The sequence below is a fragment of the Capsicum annuum genome, chromosome 8, assembly GCF_002878395.1.
Source record: "Capsicum annuum cultivar UCD-10X-F1 chromosome 8, UCD10Xv1.1, whole genome shotgun sequence".
Lineage (NCBI taxonomy): Eukaryota > Viridiplantae > Streptophyta > Magnoliopsida > Solanales > Solanaceae > Capsicum > Capsicum annuum.
Genome location: NC_061118.1, coordinates 5,038,133 through 5,058,850, shown reverse-complemented (window position 1 = coordinate 5,058,850; position 20,718 = coordinate 5,038,133). Strand labels below are relative to the sequence as shown.

Sequence of the window (20,718 nt, the reverse complement as noted above, 5' to 3'; positions counted from 1 at the left end):
TGCATCGTTTCCACCCCAAACTATAGTTTAAAAATCGAATCCACACCTAAACTCTATAAGTGACCTATTACACACCTTAACTATAAAATAATGATACTTTTTACTGACGTGGTGCTAACGTGGCAACGCGTGTAAAACATTACACCACATGCAAGTAGTGGTAGCCTGACAGGGTGTAAATAATTTTACTGTTTTATAGTTTAGGTGTGTAATAGGTCACTAGTATAGTTTAGGTGTGGCTTTGACTTTTCGGATACAATTTGAAGTGGAAACTATGCGTTTTCCCTTTTGTTAAATTGGGATAACCATCTCTAAGGTGTAACCAATTTCTTTTTTTTAGATGATACACTTATTGTAGCTGATTACATTAATGTTTGTGTTAGAGTAGGTTGCATACATCATATCTTTCTCGAAATGCAGCCCTACAATGTATCCTGCGTGAATGAAAGATGCTTCTGCACCGAGCGAGAGCAGGGGCAGGTTCAGAGCAGCAAGAAGTTTCTTAAGCTCGACCATACACTACGAATAACACTTATCTGCACTAGATATTTATACGAAACCAACAATTTAACTTTAACACTTCAAATTAAAGTGAGAATATATATCGCGTAAAACATGTGTTAAGTGATGAAGGAAAAATAGTTTAATCATAATCGCACTAGAGTAGGTTGCCTACATGATACTCCCCATAATCACCAAAATTTGTGAAGGTAAACTGAATAAGACCTCACAAAAAGTTAGATGTCCACGAGCCGTGATGAACAGAGTTACCCGGTACCTCTACTAATACGAGGTTACAGGCATCCCGTAGAATTACTTGAGGTGCGTGCATGATTCTTTGGCAAGGAGTAACTTTACCCTCTTGCTAAGATCCTTCATAACATCCACAATGAGGGACTTCTTTTGTATTCTGAACTGGAGAGCCAACTCAGTAGTAGGAGAAACATTCTGCTTCAACGACGACTCGTCCTCCATGATTTTCGTTGGGAAGTGTCCGAGCGCGATTACACACAATGCGACAACAGTGCGAAGAGCGGAGACTTCAGTTGATATCCCCAGTGGAGCTTCAACTGTCAGCGATTTGAGCGCCTTCAAGTTGTGTTGCTTCACTGCTGATTCGTTGCTTGATAGGACAACTCTCAAGGCTGCTAGTAATCGACCCTCGACTAGCTCTCCACCTCCTAGCGTCACCTTTAAGATAATCCAGCAAAGAAAATCTGTTCAGCTCCAGAAACTAATCGCCTCGATAGGTTTTAAGACCGAGCTCATCGTATATATGAGTAGGATGAAAATATATGGGAAGAAAAAGCTCGAACCTTTAGATCAGGGTTTGGTCCGACAAGATTTAAATGCGATAAAATCTCCTGCTGCCATGGGGACGGCGAAGAGAAGTTTGGGGATGAAACCCCTGCAGCCATACTGGCAGCATCAAGAAGAGCAGAGTCGTATTTAAGTTCAATGCAGTCGTAGGGGTTCGATGGAATGACGAATCCATAGTCCAGAAGAAAAAGATCACTACTTAAACCGCCGTAGTTGAGTAGCAACTGATCATTTTGCTCTATCTCCCTTCCGGCAACCACCTGTTAAGAAAAAAAGAACGCAAAAGAAGAGGCAAAGACGACAACATCAATCAAAATACGAGATATATATGAACATTGAATGGAACAAACTAACACCTTCGTTTATGACAAAGGAAGAACCAATTTATCGGTGCACATTTTCAAGTGCGATGAAGGGGAGCCTTGGCGTAACTGATCATGATGCCACAGGCTCAAGCCGCGGAAACAACCTCTTGCAGAAATGGAGGGTGAGGTTGCGTACAATAGACCATGTGGTCCAGAGTTTACCTCGACCCCACGCAAAGCGAGAGCTTTAGTGCATTGGGCTGGCCTGTTTACATTTTCAAGTGAGATGCAAGTAGTTAAATACCTTTACAAGCATATTATTGGAGTTCTCTTCTTCCTGTACAATTTCGGCATTTGGATCGAAGCTGTGGTTGCACATATCTATAAGTGGAAGCATCATAGGAACATTACTACGGGTACCACCAGGACGTTTACTGCCATACAACCGGAATGCTCGAGATGAAACAGCTGACATAGCCCATCCTAGAGCAGATGAATCCACGTCTTGGCCACCAAAAGGATGATCATCGGGTTTAAGATTCTCAAGTTCACGCTTCAGAAGTTTCTCAAACTCCAGTAAAAACCGACACCTTTTATTCACCTGGCAAATGAACACGTTTAACATTTCCACATCAGGGCAACACAGAACTTACATCTACGCGATTTGCTTGAAAGGGCGTGTACATCTACGCGATTTGCCATATCGGATGTGTGTGTCTACTTGTTCAACTTTATGATAGTTTTAAGTGTCTACTTGTGCACACCCAATGTTCGAGGGCATAGATGCCAGCTGAGGCCAAGTTAAAGAGCACGTTCATGTATTATGCCGTAGAGAAATATATTTCTACGGGGAAAAACATATTCAACATATCCGTTTGATACCTGATAAAGAAGAGGAGCATACTGCAAGTTCTTGATATCCTCTCCGGGAAAGAAAATCGGCACGGTGTAAGTCTCCGGGAGATTGCTGATGTACGGCCACCAGAACGAAACTTTCGTTGCTCTCTCTTGCAGAAGCTTCAAACCCAATTTCATAGCCCACAGCTCCTCTGCCAAATGCTCCAAGTTTCCAGTTTACTCCTTTTATTAAATACTCAAAAGCCTAGTTTATTAAAAATTTAGTTACCAATCTATATTGAGACCGAACCTCTTTTCAATGGTATAGCATTTCGCCACGTAATTTGAGAAAGCGATTAATTTTATTGAAAATGGACAGAAAAAGAACGACGAGATTAAATGTTAAAGAGTGATTTGCAAAATAGATAGGCATGCAATGCGGTACAAACTGCTGGAAACCAGCAAATAGAACATGATTAGAACGTCTAAGAAAATTTCAAGGTACTATAAACGTTAGCAAACAATCCAACACCATACATAATCACCAATAACGGTCATATCTATCTGTATTGCATGCGACAGTAAGCATATTCGTTTTGCTAATACTACTTTCACTGATCAGAAGACCAATTATGGGAGGTTAAGGAAACGGACAACATCCCCCGTGGGACATGGAACATCGCGTTAACATGCCAAAAAAATGACATTTTAACTAGAGAGTGCCGTCTCAGATTCCCCCTTTTTGTGATCTCTCTTTTGTTAAAATGCAACTGACGGTGTTCAACTAAGAATTTATCACCTGCAGATAGCTTATGTTATTGCTACAAAATGGTATGAGCACCCAGGGTACTATCTTAGACAGGCGTTTGGGTGCAATAAAAGACTAGTAGATCGGTCATGAGAGGTTAAGACAAGGGACAACATCCCCAGTGTGACATGGTACCTCGTATCAACATTCCAAAAACTGACACTTTATCTCAAGCGTCATCTAAGACTTGCAATTGGCTTGTCAGAAATATGATTCCCTAAAGTTGGTGCCTAAGCCCGAAAAAGGATATGTCTACTGAGTACCTCGAGATTGGGATATTGCGCATAGCCAGAAGACATTTTTTTTAAATAATCGTGGTGTCTCGGTGAGCTTGCACGCACATCGACTGATACCAGCCACCTCCCCACCAGCAACAGGTACCAGGTAACTCAATCCACCAAGGGTAGGAGAAATGGAAGGAAATCACGTAGTGTTTTTTTCTTTTGTCTCCGTTGGGATTTGAATCCGAGAGATCATGGTTCTCAACCAACTTCACTGACACTAGGCCACACCCTTGGATGCTACAATACAGTTTCTCAACTTCGTTGCAGATAATACTAAACCCGCTTATGTGGGCTACAGTATCCCCCTCACTGGCACTTTCCCTTTCCCCAGTTATATCTGTCGTCAGTACTTAGCTCAGTAATTACACTCAGTTAACCTGCTTACGGTTCACCTTTTATGAACATTTTCACATGTTGGCTCCTTGACTTTCGGAGTTCAGCTAGGTTGCACAGAGAGCAGGTGTTTGCTTGTCGGAGCTTCGATCCTACCATCCCTAAACAGCAAGGTGCAGTTTGGTTTTTGAAGAAGGGGAGCTTTAAAGAAGAGAATACGAGGCAGGACTATAACCTTAGGTTCGGCTTTTGGTTCAAGTTCAAAGGCTGAGATTAGAATCCAGACTAATTTGTTTTGTCCTTTTAGATGCTCATATCCATGTGAAGTAGGCATGGGCATGTTGTAGCTTTTATGCATCTGGTCCCTATAACGTTGCCCCTTTGTCTTCACATTAAATAATGTTAGATTCCCTACCGTTTTCTGTGTGTATTCCTACAGTTGTCTACCAATTTCCTTTTTCTTTTATTATTTGCCATGTGAATTTATTGAATAATGGTTGATCAAGTGGACTTGGTATTTAATTATGGGGAAAAGTTGGTCCTACCTCCTCAATTAGTCTACATAAAAAAAAACTAAATCAATCTTGGGAAGGGTATGATGTTTGATTTGTTGTTATATATTGACATGTGTTCAGAGTTCATCGAAAAGTTTTTTTTTTTTAGGGTTGTGAAGCAGCTACTAGTAATTGTGCTTGAGGATGATTCAAGCATAAGGACACTACAATTTGTTCTGTCTTACAATTTCAGGGTGGTTCAATTCTTTGTTGTAGATGAGGGTGAATTTACTGTTATAGCTCCAAGCATAAGGACACTACAATTTGTTCTGTCTTACAATTTCAGGGTGGTTCAACTCTTTGTTGTAGATGAGGGTGAATTTACTGTTATAGCTCCAAGCATAAGGACACTACAATTTGTTCCGTCTTACAATTTCAGGGTGGTTCAACTCTTTGTTGTAGATGAGGGTGAATTTACTGTTATAGCTCCAAGCATCTCTCTTGTTAATGATAATGAGCCTAATGTGAATGCAGTAGAAGTAGGAATAGCAAATGATTATGAATCGAGGAGGATGATAAGAACCTATTCCTAATGATTACAATAGTGAAGAGTTGAAAGTGTTTAGGAAGGAAAAGAGTAGAGAAGTCAACGACAAGCTAGATAGATTCTTAGAGTTAGACAAAGGTATGTGGTTTAAAGATATTAAAGAAGTTAAAAGAATTGTGAGCCTTTATTGTATTGCTACGAAGGTTGGGCTTTAAATTGATAAGAGTGACAAAATTAGATTGAGATGTGTGTGATGTTGGATGTCCCTTTGAGTGATTTATTTTTGAAGATAAGGAAAAATCAGGGGTTCAACATTAAGACCTTGAACAGAAAACACACATGTTGGCCAGCGTTGAAGAACAAAAGAGCTAACTCAACAAGCTTTAGCTCATAATTCTGCAACTCAGCAAACCATTTACGGGTTATAGTTGTTTCTTTGTGTACCACTGCCCCAGCAAGTGGATAGGAGTGTTTCATTGAATCTTGTTCTGGTGCAACCAATAAGATTCCTTTGCATATCTCATTAAAAAAAGTACCGTTCAGCCCTATAAATGGCCTCAAACCCCCTTTCCAACCATTTTTCAAAGCTTGAATTCACACGGACATTTTTAGGAATCTTCTTTTTCCTTACTCCAAAGCCTCTTTAGATATATTTATGACCACATCAGTACCAGGGTTGCTATCCCTGAATTCTTGACCATAACCTTCCAACTTATTGAATTCACCAATGTAGCTACCCTTCAATTTCTCTAACATAAGCCTCATAACCCTTTTCATCTTTGGAGCACTAACATTCAAACAGAAATTATCATCTATATCTTGCCTTATGTTGAATTATTTTGGATTTTTCTTCTTGAAGCAGTGAGCTAAAACTTCTTGAGTACCTCTTATGTTCTTCAAAGTTGGTCAACATGTGTGTTCTGTATTCAAGGTCTTATTTGAACCACTGACTTTCGTATCTTCGAAAATCAAACATTCAAAGGGACGTCCAACATCATACACATATCTCAATCTAGTTTTGTCACTCTTATCAATTTGAAGCCAAACCTGCCTAGCAATACACTAAAAGCTCACAATTCTTTTAGCTTCTTTAAGATCTTTAACCACATCCACTTGTCTAAAACTCTAGAAGTTGTCTAGTTTGTCGTTGACTTCTCAACTTTTTTCCTTTCAATGCACGTCCAACTCTTCACTATTATAAACACACTGAATAGGTTCATTATCCTCCTCCTCCTCCTCTGATTCACAATCCGTTCCTATACATACATCTACTGCATTTGCATTAGGCTCATAAACAAGAGAGATGTTTGGAGATGTAACAGTAGTTTCACCCTCATCTGCAACAAAGAGTTGAATCACCCTAAAATCATAAGATAGAACAGATTGTAGTTTCCTTATGCTTGAATCATCCTCAAGCACAATTAGTAGCAGTTGTTTCACAACCTTAGAACCAAACTTTTCTAAGAACTCTGCACATAAGTCAATATACGACAACAGATCAACATCGCACACTTCTCAAGATTGATTTAATTTTTTTCTTTTTTACTAGTTGAGGAGATAGGACCCACTTTCCCTCATAATTAAATACGCAGTCCACTTTATCAATCATTCTTCAATAAATTCACATGGCAAACAATGACAAAAAGAAACTTGTTAGACAATAGTAGGAATACACACAAAAAACTGTAGGGAATCTACATTATTTAATGAGAAGACAAGGGGGCAAAATTATAGGGACCACATGCATTAAAAATACAACATACCAATGCCTACTTCACACAGATAGAAGCACCCAAGAGAACAAAACAAATATGAAAAAAGGACCTACCAGTTTAGAAAGTCATACACATGCCTTTCAAATGCACAAAATTGATACAAAAAAGCCGTAAAAGACGCATATAAAAACAAGAGATAAACTAGAGAAAACGGTGTAACAAACCGACACCAACATCAAAAAAACCTAACATCTCGATTCCATATGCACAAAATAAAGACAAAAGCTACACAAGGGCATGAAATAAACAGAAAAAGCCCTAGAACAATAGTAAATTTCACCGACACCAACATCATAGAAACCCCAACTTCGAACAACATTATAGCACAACGAAATCAGAAATTAATCAGAGTCATATAAAAAAGCATACAAAGCAATAATAACTTACAAAATACATTCAACCAAACAAGCACTAGGTCTTACAATATTGAGATTAACCAAACCCCAGCTAAGCATTAGGTTCTTCAGTTCGACGAGGTTAACTGAAGTAGACTATCGGAGCACTTCACCATGATTTTCGCCTCATTTGCAGAAGTCACATTAGGTTGCACCTCCAATTTGCAGAAGTCGCGGCTCCAATTGCGATGATACAGTTTTAGGAGGGTGTTTCTATTTAGGTATAGAGATTGGATCGGGTATATACTGAAGTAGACTTTCAGTATTCTAAGAGCTGCGGTGGTTCACATTTCACAATCAACTTGAAATTTTTTAAGAACAATCTAATTATCATTAAAACCTATGGAAACTTAGCTTGAGCAAAACGAAATGGAGACGAAGTACTATATAGTGAACCCCAACTAGTTTTCTGTTAATGTAGTGATAAAAATGAAAACTTTATTATGATAGGTGGCGCCTCCGCTAGCTTGTACACGTACATTGACTAATTCCATTGAATACCTGCTACCTCCCACTAGCCCGCCAACCGGGTAACTCTACCACCAAGGCTAGGTTGATTAAGAAAAAAATCACCTACTTCTTGTTTTTACCTAAACTGGAATTTGAACTCGAGACCTCATGGCTTTCCCAACTTCATTGACCACTAAGTCACACCTAGATAAAAAAAATCTGTCTAGGAGCGCTACATGCTTTCAGCAATCTAAGAGCTCATTTGGTACAAGGGATAAGGGATAACTAATCCCGAAATTAATTTTAGGATGAGTTTATCCCATGTTTAGTTGGAACAAAATACATGATATAACTTATTTCGGTATTAGTTATCCCCGGATTGTAGTGTTATTTTTATCTCACCTTGAGGGTGGATACGAATCCCGGGATAACTTGTTTCCAACCAAACAACGCCTAAGATTGTGGTGGTTCACAGTTTCACATTCAAATTGAAATTTTTCAAGAACAATCTAATTATCATTAAAACCTACTGATTAATGGTTTTCTTTTTCACTCTATCTAGTTGACTTTTAAATTTTTTGATGTATGATGGCTCTTTTTGAGCCGAGGGTCTATCGGAAACAAACTCTCTACCTCGCAAGGTTGGAGTAAGATATGCACACTCACTACCCTCCCTCGACCCTACTTGTGGGACTACGTTGGTATGTTGTTACCTCCCTGAAAGCTCTCGTCTCTTTGTTTCCTTGGTGAATTGAACCCACGATCTCAGAGTTCGAGGTGGAGGGTGTTAACCATCCAAGCAACTCCTCCTTGTCAAAGGACCTCAACTAGATACTAAATCAAGATAACTAAAAATAAAAGCATATACAAGAAGAAAGAAAAAAGCCCTTACCAGGAACATGTTGAGCTAATTTTACCAAAACGATACAATCTATCCAAACATCGTATTCAATAAAACAGTACAGTATCATACAACACAACACAATATGCTACATTATAAAACAATACATAACAACCATCCAAGAAAAGCATATATAAGAAAGAAAAATAAGGCAACCAGAAACATGTTGAGCTAATTTTACCAAATCGATACAATCTATCCAAGCATAGTATTCAATAAAACTATACAGTACGATACAACTACAACACAATACAATACAATACATTATACAACAATCCAAGAAAAGCATATATAAGGGGAAAAAAAAAGCAGCCAGAAACATGTTGAGCTAATTTTACCAAAACCATACAATCTATCCAAACATCGTATTCAATAAAACAATACAGAACGATACAAATACAACACAAGACAATACAATACAACACTATACATTATAAAACAATACATAACAACAATCCAAGAAAATCATATATAAGACAAATAAGAAAAACCCCTTACCAGGAAAATGTTGAGCTAATTTTATCAAACAAGAATGGGGACTATCAACTGAATTTTCTCCAAATTTGAGAGGAATATGTTGAGGAAGGGCAATAAGATAAGACCCTTTAGGAAAACTTGAAAAGCAACTAACCAAAGTCGAAAGCAATGATCTTTTATAGTAGCTCTAACCCGTATCCTACTTTTCTTGTATATTTTATGTGTATCATTATGTAATGACAGAAAATAATACAACCTATCCGAACATTATATTCATTAAAACAATACAGTACAATACAACCACAACTACAACACAATATAACAAGATACATTATAAAACTGTACGCAACAACCATCCAAGAAAAGCATATACAAGGGAAAAAACAAGCAACCAGGAACATGTTGAGCTAATTTACCAAAACGATACAATCTATCCAAACATTGTATTCAATAAAACAATACAGTATGATACAAAAACAACACAAGACAATACAACACGATACGTTATACAATACGTAACAACAATCCAAGAAAAGCATATATAAGGAAAAAAACGAAGCAACCAGGAACATGTTGAGCTAATTTTACCAAAACGATACAATCTATCCAAGCATAGTATTCAATAAAACAATACAGTAAGATACAAATACAATACAAGACAATACAACACGATACATAATAAAACAATACATAACAACAATCCAAGAAAATCACACAAAAGAAAAACCCCTTACCAGGAACATGTTGAGCTAATTTTACCAAACAAGAATGGGAATTTTCTGCTTCTGATTCAGACCCAAATTTGAGTGGAACATGTTGAGGAAGAGCAATGATATCAGACCCTTTTGGGATATCTTGAGAAGCAACTAATCCAAATCCAAAAGAGTCATCATCACCTCGTGCTATCTTTATGGATTTGTGAACAAATCCACCTTCAGTTTTTACCCATTTGATGAGGTCTGGTGGTTGTTGTACTAGCCTTGATGTTGTGCAAGTGAATGGGCGAACGTGTGTTAGGGAGTTGGCCATAAGTATCATTTTGGTTGACATTTTTGATGATGTTTGAGTGTGAAGTGGAGAGGGGAGTTCTAAGTTCTTGTGTTTTGGTTGAATGTGGGGGAGAGGATTTTACTTTGGAAATATAATGCTTTTTTTTTTTTTTTTGAAAAATACTTAATTTTCAAATTTTAGGAGGATTTTATTAATCCTGTACTAATTAAAATCAGATTTTAATAACCTTAATCCCTGCATGGTACAACACATGGGTACATACATAGATCCTTTAGTGTGTTGTGTCATGTATGTACAACATAGGTATTAAGGTTATCAAAAATATGATTTTAATTAGTTCGGGGATAATCAGACCCTCCTAAAGTTCGGGTGTGTGTCAGCCTTTTCGCATATAGTTCAAGATGAAAATAAAAAATTTTCTTTAATTTTTTTTAATTATTTAATTTGATTTTCACATTGAACTCGATTAAATTTAAGAAATTACGCTTAATTTTTTATTTTGAATTTTTGTCTACTAAATGTTATGTTTGGCCTTGAATTTTTATCGTCCAAAGTGTGTCGTTTTGAAATATTTGTCCCAGCTAAATAAGTTATTTTGTTTTTTGGGGGTTTTGTTTTTTCTATTTTATGTGGTGTTCGTATTGAATTCGATTAAATTCAAGAGATTAAGCTTAGTTTTTGGTCTTGAATTTTGGTCTCATAAAGTGTCTGATTTATAATTTTTATTTCTCAAATATTTGATCTTGAATTTTTACTTTTTAAAATGTGTGATCTTGAATTTTTTTTTTTTTAATCAAAGTGTGAGATGTTGGATTTCTCTCTCCACTAAATAAATTTGAACTTTTACTTATAAAATAAAACTTCTGGCCATTTGTGTATGTTCACTGTCTTGAAATATATCAAGGGTCCAATAAGCAGCATTTATTAACGGGATTAACTTATTAACGGGATTAAACAAATTTACACTACATAGGGTCCATTCGAAAATTTAATCAAATTCGATCGAATAAAATTTGCGTGTCAAATTTAATTTTCAACTCTATCTTCATAAATTCAAATAGTCTTCTATTCTCTATTTGTGGATGGTAGGAGTCTGGATTATTTTCACGATTAGTGTTTTGGACAAATGGAGGAGCGAAGCCGGATGATACGTTAGTTGGTTGGTCACCGAGAATAGGGGTACTGAGGGGAAGGATTTGGAGTGGAGTCCCGTGTCCCCCGAGAGCAGGGGCATTGACGATGATAGCCAAGTTAGCCAATTCTCGAGTGCGATTTATTTCCTCCTGAAGAAATTCTAATTTTCTTGCAAGTTCCGCAGTCGTCTCATTCTGTTCCGCTATCACATTATCCCGGATAGCCAGTGTTCTTTCTTCGTCATTTCCTGTCATTTTTGAATGATGGTCTGAGGATGGGATTTTCTGTACTTTCGATCGGGTGAAGTAGGGATGTTCTGCCAGTTTATCAACACGGAGTAATTTCTGTTATCTGCAAAGTAAAACAACTCAAAGGCAAATGTGGTAGTTTCCGTATGTGATAAGTAATGCAAAATATTTGACAGAAAATAATCACACAAAGTTGTTCGCATCATAGCCAAATTCATCCATAGGTCATAGTGGATAAACTTGCCTTTGATCTCAACAAACGCATATAAGCACATAAAACAGTTATATCACACAAGACATTAAAATAACGCGTATCCTAATTGGGATGACCCTTTTTGAGCCAAGGGTTCAGGCCTAAAGATTTTTTGAAGAAAATATATGCTTCCTCAAAGTCAATTCATTAACCCCCAACTCATATAGACACAAAAAGGGCATAAATGCCTACAAAAGATAACGAAACAGGAATACAATTTTTAGGGAAAAGGGGAAATAACATGAAAGAAGATAAGTTCCCACGCAGGGGAGAATAGAAAAGCTAGCTACTGGAGGCTTCTTCGTCTGCTTTCGCCTTCTTTGCCTTGTTTACCTCATGTGCTATTTGATACCTATTGATGATAAGGTGACTCCTGCATAATTGTGCCTTGCAGTCGTAAGTCATTTCTCCTATGCTGTCGAGTTGGGAGGCCATGCTATCATCCAAATCGATTAGGCATTGCCTGGCATCATCAGCGTCTTGCCTAGCTCTTTTCAACTCTTCCCTCAACGTATGTATGGGCAAAGCGTCTTCCATGTGCATCTGCCGGTGTGCAATTTCACTTTTATAGAACTCATTTTGTAGCCTGTGAAGCCGAATTTGATGCTCGGATTCTACATCCACAACCCGAGTGGGCACATTTGGTCCCGGATTCAATGCTCCGGCGAGGCTTTTTTTTAACCACTCCTTGTAAGTGTCGCTGACTTCAGGTTCATACCCTATACGGAAAAAGACTTTTACCCACTTTTTCCTTCTCCACCCATTTATCATGTAGTCTTTGAGCGAGGGCTTACTTTCATCATATTCAGTGAAGAATCTGAGTATAGAATCGATTTGAGGCGTCTCCTGCTTGATCTTGAATTGCCTAAGAACTCTGCCAGGATTGTAGGGGCGGGTTCCCCTGAAACCCGGGAGCACTAAAAAAGGCCATTCGCCCCCTCGAATGATGTATTTTCCTGAACGAATATAGTTAAGGGACCATTGGACATCGCCATTTCTTAATTCTCCAAGAGTCTTTAACCAAAATTCGTGGGATGCTTCCTTTTTGAACTTGTGTAAAAATAACCACATGTCGTGTGATTCTAGAAGATTTCTCCTTGTTTTGGGATCAGGTTGTGTCGTTCTAGGATTTTTCACCAAATGCATCATCATCCACCATTGTAATATAAGGTTGCAGCCTTGAAAGAAACGATTCTCGACTTGACATCTTCCCAAAGCGCGATATATGTCGGCGACAATCATAGGGGCTAAGTTATGGAATACTTTTTTAGAATTGTATTCCATTCCAAAGAAGAGTGCATGGGTCACTGTTACAACCCTCGAACGAATTGTGCCATTTTCCCCCTGCGGGAACACCATGGTTCCAAGTAGGCCTACCGCGAATGCAAAAGCTCTCGTTTCCTTCCATTTTGCTTCCGTCTCCAATTTATGCCTAAATTTGTGAAAAGAGTTGAATCTTATGAACCGATGGTACAACTCACAAAAAGTGATATTTACTCCATCCCGTTCTCCTAGCCAGGTGTCGTCATCAGTTAAAAATGCTTCCCTGATCTATTGACGATCCTACACATCCGGGACTAAAATATTCTTATTCGGTGTCTCCTTTCTCTTAAAACACATTTCCGTGCTCTCGTAGCAAATCAATACCTCTTCAATGGTGGGGGTCAATTCAACATCCCCGAAGCGAAATACCATGTTCTGATCATCCCAAAAAGTTGTTAGTACATGGATCATTTCGGGCCAAGCGTTCATCTCGATCAAAGAAGGAAGATGCCCAATGTGTGTTCTAACAATCTTTCTCTCTTCTGTACCCCTGTAATCCCACCATAGTTTCAGGTTATCGTCAGGTTTGGTGACCATCTTAAACTTTTCACGGGAATGCAATTGAGCTATATCTACATAAAAGAAGACAAAATAAGCCTTTCCCCGACCCCAAAGGATAATGGATTGAATTTAGACAAGCATATATTTCTTCAACACATAAGCATGGTTCATTTGTGACTGACTCGAGGTCAAATAGACATAGGGCAGGTTTTCTAATGGTCCCAATACCCCGCTCGGATGTTGGGTCGTCCTAGGCACATGCCTAAAATAGAGTTTTGGTTTCGTTCTATCCTCGGTGTCTAGAGTGGGCTTGGACACTGGCTCTCAAGCGGACAACTTGAGTTTGAAAATACGAACAACGTCAGACGACTCACGTGCTGATAAGCTGTTCGTATTTCGAACACATTTTGAAATTTAACAACAAAGGCCGGGACATCTACGAAACCCCAAAACAGTTTATAAGATGCAGGAAATGCCACGAGATGCGATAATTAAACTTTACATAATCGAAACACATAAACACATAAACAGTTAATCAAAGACGACATAAAACATTTGGTCAGAACCTAGTTAGGTCCCCAGTAGAGTCGCCATTTCTATTTTGCGGAGAAATTTTGACTTTTTGAGAGAGAGTCGCCACTTAATTTTGAAAAGAAATTAAAAAACCTTTATAAAAGTTACTTCAAACGATTCAAAACAGAAAAATCATTTTAAGTCAGAGAATCTAGATAAGCGGTTCCTATTAACGTTTTAGGAAGGTTTTAAGCACCTAAAACGTCCGCTAACTTGCGGTTATCCAGACTGTTTGAAAATGTCTTTGATTAACTTTGAGAAGTTGAATTTTTGAAAAAGAAAACCGATTTTAGTAATATTTTTGTGTTTATGCAAAACCAATTTTTTAGCGACTTGACTAAAGATTTAACTAGGTTCACAAAACACATAAGGCAAACAATCATAAAGAAGAGGGGAAGGGGAGGAAATGAGGGATTTAGGCCATTGGCCCAAACCAAGAAAACCTGTCCTAATCTAATTGGTCCTTCGACCCATTTCACCTGTCCTAATCTAGCTTTTGAGCCTTTGGCTCGAGTATTTCTCCACCTGTATTAAGATAAAACTTTGGCTTCGAGGCCCAAATAAATAATCGAAGGAATAAATGAATACGACAAAAATAAATAAATAATGACGAAAAATAAATAAATATAAAGGAGACACGAGTCTCATCGCCACTTCAAGAATGGGACTTTAATCTATTCTTCTTTTCCAACTCAACAGGTGTATGTGCCATAGGATTACTTTTGAGCTTAGAACTTCAGGCTTGACTCAATGATGATGGGCCTCAGTGGCCCATTAAGGAATGTAAGGGGAATGAGTACGCTTGAACTCCAGAGCGTATTCATGCGAAGAAAAGAAAAGTATAGGAATTAATATATGTTCATAGAAACAAATTATTCCAACAACACAGGAAATTCTGAAATCAATACCCCATACCCGAGCATAAAATGAAAGATTAGGTGCAAGCTCACTGAACAAACACTCGTATCTAATGATTTTAAATTTTTAACATAAATATTGAAGGGAACACGCTATATTACACCCTAGTGACTTTGCATGGAGGCGTGTATATGAATGAAAGGATTCCAGTAAAAGAAAAGGCACTCTTCCTGACCTAATATATTAGTTATTTAATTGAGAGTAGGATATGATGTTGGTCTTATTTTCTATGCTATTAAATGTTGCAATATTTATTAGAGGATCGTCAGTGAATAGTAAACCCCAACCAATTCCCTTTGTGACAAACAGACAACTTCACAAACTTATCAATGAAAAACAGACGGAGGCTAAGGAAATTTCATCAACTGCCCATCAAAGTGTTTAACCGTAATACCAAACCGAACTATTGAATAAGATCAAAGCAAAAATACTCAACTACAAAACCAACGCACCGTTGAACTGAAACTAACCAAACACCAAACTTTAACATAGGAATCAACTATAACAAGATACCTTCAGCCCGAAAATCGTCAAAACATGCAACTTTACTGTAAAGTTAGCTACAACCGAATACCTTCAAGTCGAAAACGAAAACGAAAACGATCAAAACATGAAATTTGACATAAAGTCGGCTAAAACCACATATTATCAACCTGAAGACTATTAAGTCACGATACTTTAATGAGGTCAGCTGCACAAACCTTAAGTGGTTACACAAACATGAGAGTATTCGATAAAAAATCAATCAATAATGTTGTTTTTTTTTCACTAAGACAACGACCTACAGTCTTCAAGACTTCCAACAACAGACAACTCAGCAAGCAATATCGCTATAAAAACTTATAACTAGAGAAGATTGAGATAAAGCAGAAATGAACAAAATTCGATGGAACGGGGAGTTACCTATTTCGTGGCAGAAAACGTGACTCAAGCTATCAGCAAAATCGTCCCTACTGGGAGCTCGTATTGTCGATTCGGAAACTCTCCAATTGATCGACTAGCTTCCCAGAAAAATGGACAAGAAAATTTTAGCAGAAAAAACAAACTCTTATTTTCAGAATTCCCATACCCCAACTTTCGAGCTAGCCTTTCAATCCAACCTAAAGATTTCTCCTTCTTCAAACCTCCAATCTTCTCCCCTAATTTTTTCAACCCTAAGCCTAGTAATAGTTACCAAAATAAAGAAAAATCCCCAAAGAAATAAAAAATTTCCTCGTCTCTTCAGACCTAATGAGAGCTATTTATAAAAGGGGGGCGTTGAGGGTTCGTTTTTGAATTCAAAAGAGGGTAATACTCACAAATTGTACCTCTATTGATTTTCTTGAATGGATTTTCAACAGATGTCCAACAACCATTAGGGGAAATGGATCATTTTCCCAAGAACCAACGAAAATTTGCCAAACAGGTATGAATTCATACGCGTTATCCCAAAAATCATGGAATTTGGACGTTGGGGGTAACACCTCACCCTTTTTCTACAAGATTTCATATCAAAATCGTGTGGAAAAGCATGTGACTGTGAAGAGGAAGAAGAAAATGGGTTGGATGCGGGTTGAGATAAGGGGAATCGGGGGAAAATGGGTTGATTTGGATGGATTTCGGTCGAATGGGTCGGTGGGTTTGAATGTTTTTTCACTGAAGCTGGGAATTGTTGTTGTACGTTGTATTCTTGTTCTTGGATGGTTGTACACGTAGGTTCTTGAAGAAAAGAGGATAAAGATTATGGGACTGGACCGGGTCGGAGGGATTTTGGGACTGGGTTGGTGGGTGTAATTGGGCTGCTGAGTTGTTGGATTAATTAGTGAAGGGAATGGGCTGATTTTGGTTTTGACTAGGTTATGTTGGGATTATTTAATAACCCAATTAAATCTAATTGGGACTATTAAATAACCTTAATTAAATTTAATTGGATTAAAATAATCCCACTTAAGAAAAGGTAATTGGGGATTAAGATTATAATTTAGGCAACTTATTTAAACTCTAACCAAATTGAATATCTCATCGGTCAATTGCATTACAATTGGGGCCAATTTGATTTCAATTAGAGTCAAATTTAATAAATTGACTAAATAAAATCAAAATTTGATACGAGTTAACACCTTGTTTAATCCTGAGCTTCTTGATTCGATAAAATTGAATAGATATTTCTCCGAATAGATTATTTTTATAATAAATCATATTTAAATCAATATTTCAACCATTTGAATTTGTTTTCAAAATAATCCCTAATTTAAAGTCCAATTTTGATGAAAATGTTCATTTAAATGACATCATTTGTACAATGCAAATACGAAAGTAAATAATTATCACCCGAATGACAAAATTAGCCCAACTACCTATTTTAAAATGCATTTATTTGGAAAAAATAACTGTTGTAGTTTTATTTGAAAATCGAAGAAATTCGAGATTAAACGTAGTTGTGGAGGGCAAAAATTAAGTGTCAACAACTGCCCCCTTCCTTTGGGTAGGGTGGATGTAAGTAACCCTGGGCAAAGGGAGGTTGACGTTCCTAATTTTTGTCCGACCACAAATTCGCTTCTAAAAGAGGTTGGTTTTCCGCACGAGTTTCAGGAATTATGGCTGAACCTCGGTATCAGGTTTCCTACATATCTCAGGCTTCATGAGAATTCAGGCCACTTGTAGTTCATAAAGTTTGATTTTGAGCACGATCTTCAAGAAAATTCACCAACTATCACGATTTTAGAGTGTTTTGGTTAAACCGAAAAGCTGGGGAATACAGGGATTTGGGGGGAAATTGGAATGCAGTCGAGTTTTCTACAGAAAGATCAGCCTACATATCCCCAAGATTTCAGGGAATCAGATTGTTTGTAGTTCGACTCGATCGGTAGAAAAGATAGTATTTTATTTTAGATAATCTTTAGCTTTGGATGAGTGACAAGTTAATCGAGTTGCGGAAAAGAAGCTTGTAACCTCTTAACCATGAACGCGGAGCTCTTCACATCCATAGGTAAGAACTTATGTAAGCATAATTTCCAAAACTCTAAGTGTGTTGCCACCCGAATTTGAAAGAAAAAGAAAGTTCCCCTCAGTATGAGTTAACAAACATCCCAGAGGTAAAGGTGAGACCAGAATATCCAAAAAATACCCACATGCCTTCTAATAGAGGCATGGTTAAATGGTGGTGGTGATCATCATTTGGCTCGCGTCTAGAGAGTTTGACATCCCTCTCCAGACTATGTTCCGTTTTGCTACTGAGAAAGAGTTCCACGTTGTGCTGCGTCCTTTTTAGAATCGTCCGCACCTGTGGTTTTGATTTGAGATTTTCATCCTCTCGAATGCTCTCGACAATGCTTTAGGCAAAAAGTGTTAGTGTTAAACATAATTCACGAAAGAGGTAAGTAATCTTTTACCATATCTCCACGTGAGTTGTGGCCTAAAAAGTGAAGTCATCCTTTATTATACCTGTTTGATGGGAAATAACTCGTAATAACAGACACAACAACCTCCTTAGTTGTTGTATAATTAGCTCATTTGTCAAGCGAATATGTTTTTAAAGTGGGTTGGCCCTTTTGGTTACCTATATCACTTGTTGTATGTGGCATGATAACCTCTTCGGTTGTAGCCGATGATCGATTTATAAATTTTCCCTAAATTGTCAATCTTTAGATGATCTTGCACAGTATTTGATGTTGGATACGAGGCGACTTACAGATATTCTTTGAATTTCTAGCTTTAAGATAATCCTGCACATCATCCGACTTTGGATAAGAGATGACTTACAGATATCCCTCAAATCGCTAGCTTTCAGGTGTTCCTGCACATCATCCGACCTTGGATACAATTTGACTTATAGATAATCCCTCAAATTGATCGTCTTTGGGTAATCCTGCACATAATCGATCTTGGATATGATACGACTTATAGAGAACCCTTGGACGTATCAATTTGACAATCTTGCATATCCTCCGATAAGGATTTAGTTGCGACTTACGGATAAGCTTTGAACTGTAACCTTTTGGGCGATCTTGCACACTATCCGGTTAGGATGTTATTGTGGCTTACGGATGACCTACAGGCTATCAACTCATAGATGATCTTGCACATTATCCTATTTCAAATAATATGACTTATAGATGACCTTCAAATTGTCAATTTCTAGGAAATCTTATATATCATTCATCCTTAGATAGCGACCTGAAGGTGTCCCTCCAAATCATGTGCTCTTAATGTATTCAGATGCTGATTCATGAAAAGATGATGATATCCTCGATGCCAGCGTTGTGTCTTGCGTGTCAATAGATATATTAAATACTGATGATATCCTCGACGCCAGTGTTATGTCTAGCATGTCGATAGATATGTTTAATGCTGATGATATCCTCGACGCCAGCGTTGTGTCTAGCACGTCAACAAATATTGAATGGCCTTTGCGGCAATGATATGCAATGGCTATTGTGGCAGTGATAAAATAATTTTACCTAGCTTCATTTGTCAGTGTCCTGCTTTCTACATGTACCTGTACTCAAGTTAGACGATTAGTAGACACAAAGTCGCTTTTACTAACAACTATTTTTAGGAAACTTCTAAATACGATACATGTAAGGAAGACAAAGTGCTTTTGTTTGTCGCCTACGATCTTAAGAAATGAGATGGACAAATCAAAAGGTCCTCAATAAATGGGCATTAAACCTATTTTTAGGGCTGCCCTAAAATACCGTTCTTGGGCATTAATGATCTGTTGTGGCTTCCAATTTGCTCGGGGATTTTTGAAAGAGACTCTCATTTTGCGTATTGATCCCTGAATCCATAGAAAAATGATTATTTGAATGAAATTACTCCATGTTGACCTTCTTCGATCCTTGATTTGCCCCTTGCCATCTCTTGGGCATTCCACCATATTGAGACTTTCACCCTGATATTCTATCCCAAATGATATCTAGGCAAGTACTAAGTAAGTGAGTCATAAGATTTTTGAAAATAGTCTTAAATTTTTGAAAATAATTTTGAAAACTTTTGTAAAATTTTAGAAAATTTTTGCTAGTCATGTCATATACTAGCTCAATGAACGTCTTCCTCGCGGTTCTGACTATATCTGATGGATGGTTTCCAAAACTCATGATTATTGTTGGAGGGTTTCTTTAAGTAGTTCTATCATTGCCAAAAATTGAGTCTACCCAGACTTTGTTACATTTCGTGGTTTCCAAAGCTTTAACCTCTGGTGCTGGGGAATTTGGAATATGTTCTGGCATTTGGTGGAAGTTTTGAGGTCTTCCTCAAAATTTCTTCCCCAGTTTAAACTTGTTTGAGATAATACCAATCTGAGTGGATCTGAAGTCTTTGCTGATCTTCATTCTCTTTGTTGGATGTCGATCTTCTCTTGTGAATTTTCGAGATTCCTTCTTGAAAATTCTGCCCCAGTTTCCATTTCCTAGGGTTATATGACCGAGCCGTTGGGGCGCTTACGTATCCCGTTGAAGTAGGAATCAGGTCAAACGTAGTTCAGTCTACGCTAGGGATATACAAAAGAAATTAATGGGTTAACCGAAGCCGACATAGGCCGCCTATGTATCCCTTTTATTGGGAATTCAGGTCATCACGTAGTTCATACATAGAGGGAAAGGATAAATTTTCCTAAGGTGTTGACTGAAACCGACATAGGCCGCCTACGTATCTCTTCCTTGGGAATTCAGGTCAAACGTAGTTCGTGCATAGAGGGGAAAGGATAAATTTTCCTAAGGGGTTGACCGAAGCCGACATAGGTTGCCTACGTATCTCTTTCTTTGGAATTTAGGTCAAATGTAGTTCGTGGATAAAGGGAAAGGATTCTAGGCAGTTACACACTAGCAAAAAATATTATTACAAAGGTGATT

General features: G+C 37.7%; 2 protein-coding genes across 2 annotated transcripts; both read right to left on the bottom strand.

Annotated features, from left to right (window-relative positions):
• Positions 1–553: 553 nt before the first annotated feature.
• Positions 554–10,208, bottom strand: LOC107838801 (actin-histidine N-methyltransferase). Its single transcript, XM_016682002.2, has 5 exons — positions 9,661–10,208; positions 2,508–2,674; positions 1,930–2,226; positions 1,317–1,580; positions 554–1,191 (listed from the first exon to the last, which is right to left on the bottom strand). The coding sequence occupies exons 1-5, from the start codon at positions 9,974–9,976 to the stop codon at positions 814–816; spliced, it is 1,422 nt and encodes a 473-aa protein (XP_016537488.1). The 5' UTR covers positions 9,977–10,208; the 3' UTR covers positions 554–813.
• A 626-nt stretch (positions 10,209–10,834) lies between these two features.
• Positions 10,835–16,626, bottom strand: LOC124886368. Its single transcript, XM_047394309.1, has 2 exons — positions 15,791–16,626; positions 10,835–13,467 (listed from the first exon to the last, which is right to left on the bottom strand). Exon 2 carries the CDS (start codon positions 12,929–12,931, stop codon positions 11,855–11,857), a length of 1,077 nt encoding a protein of 358 aa, XP_047250265.1. The 5' UTR covers positions 12,932–13,467; positions 15,791–16,626; the 3' UTR covers positions 10,835–11,854.
• Positions 16,627–20,718: the final 4,092 nt, after the last annotated feature.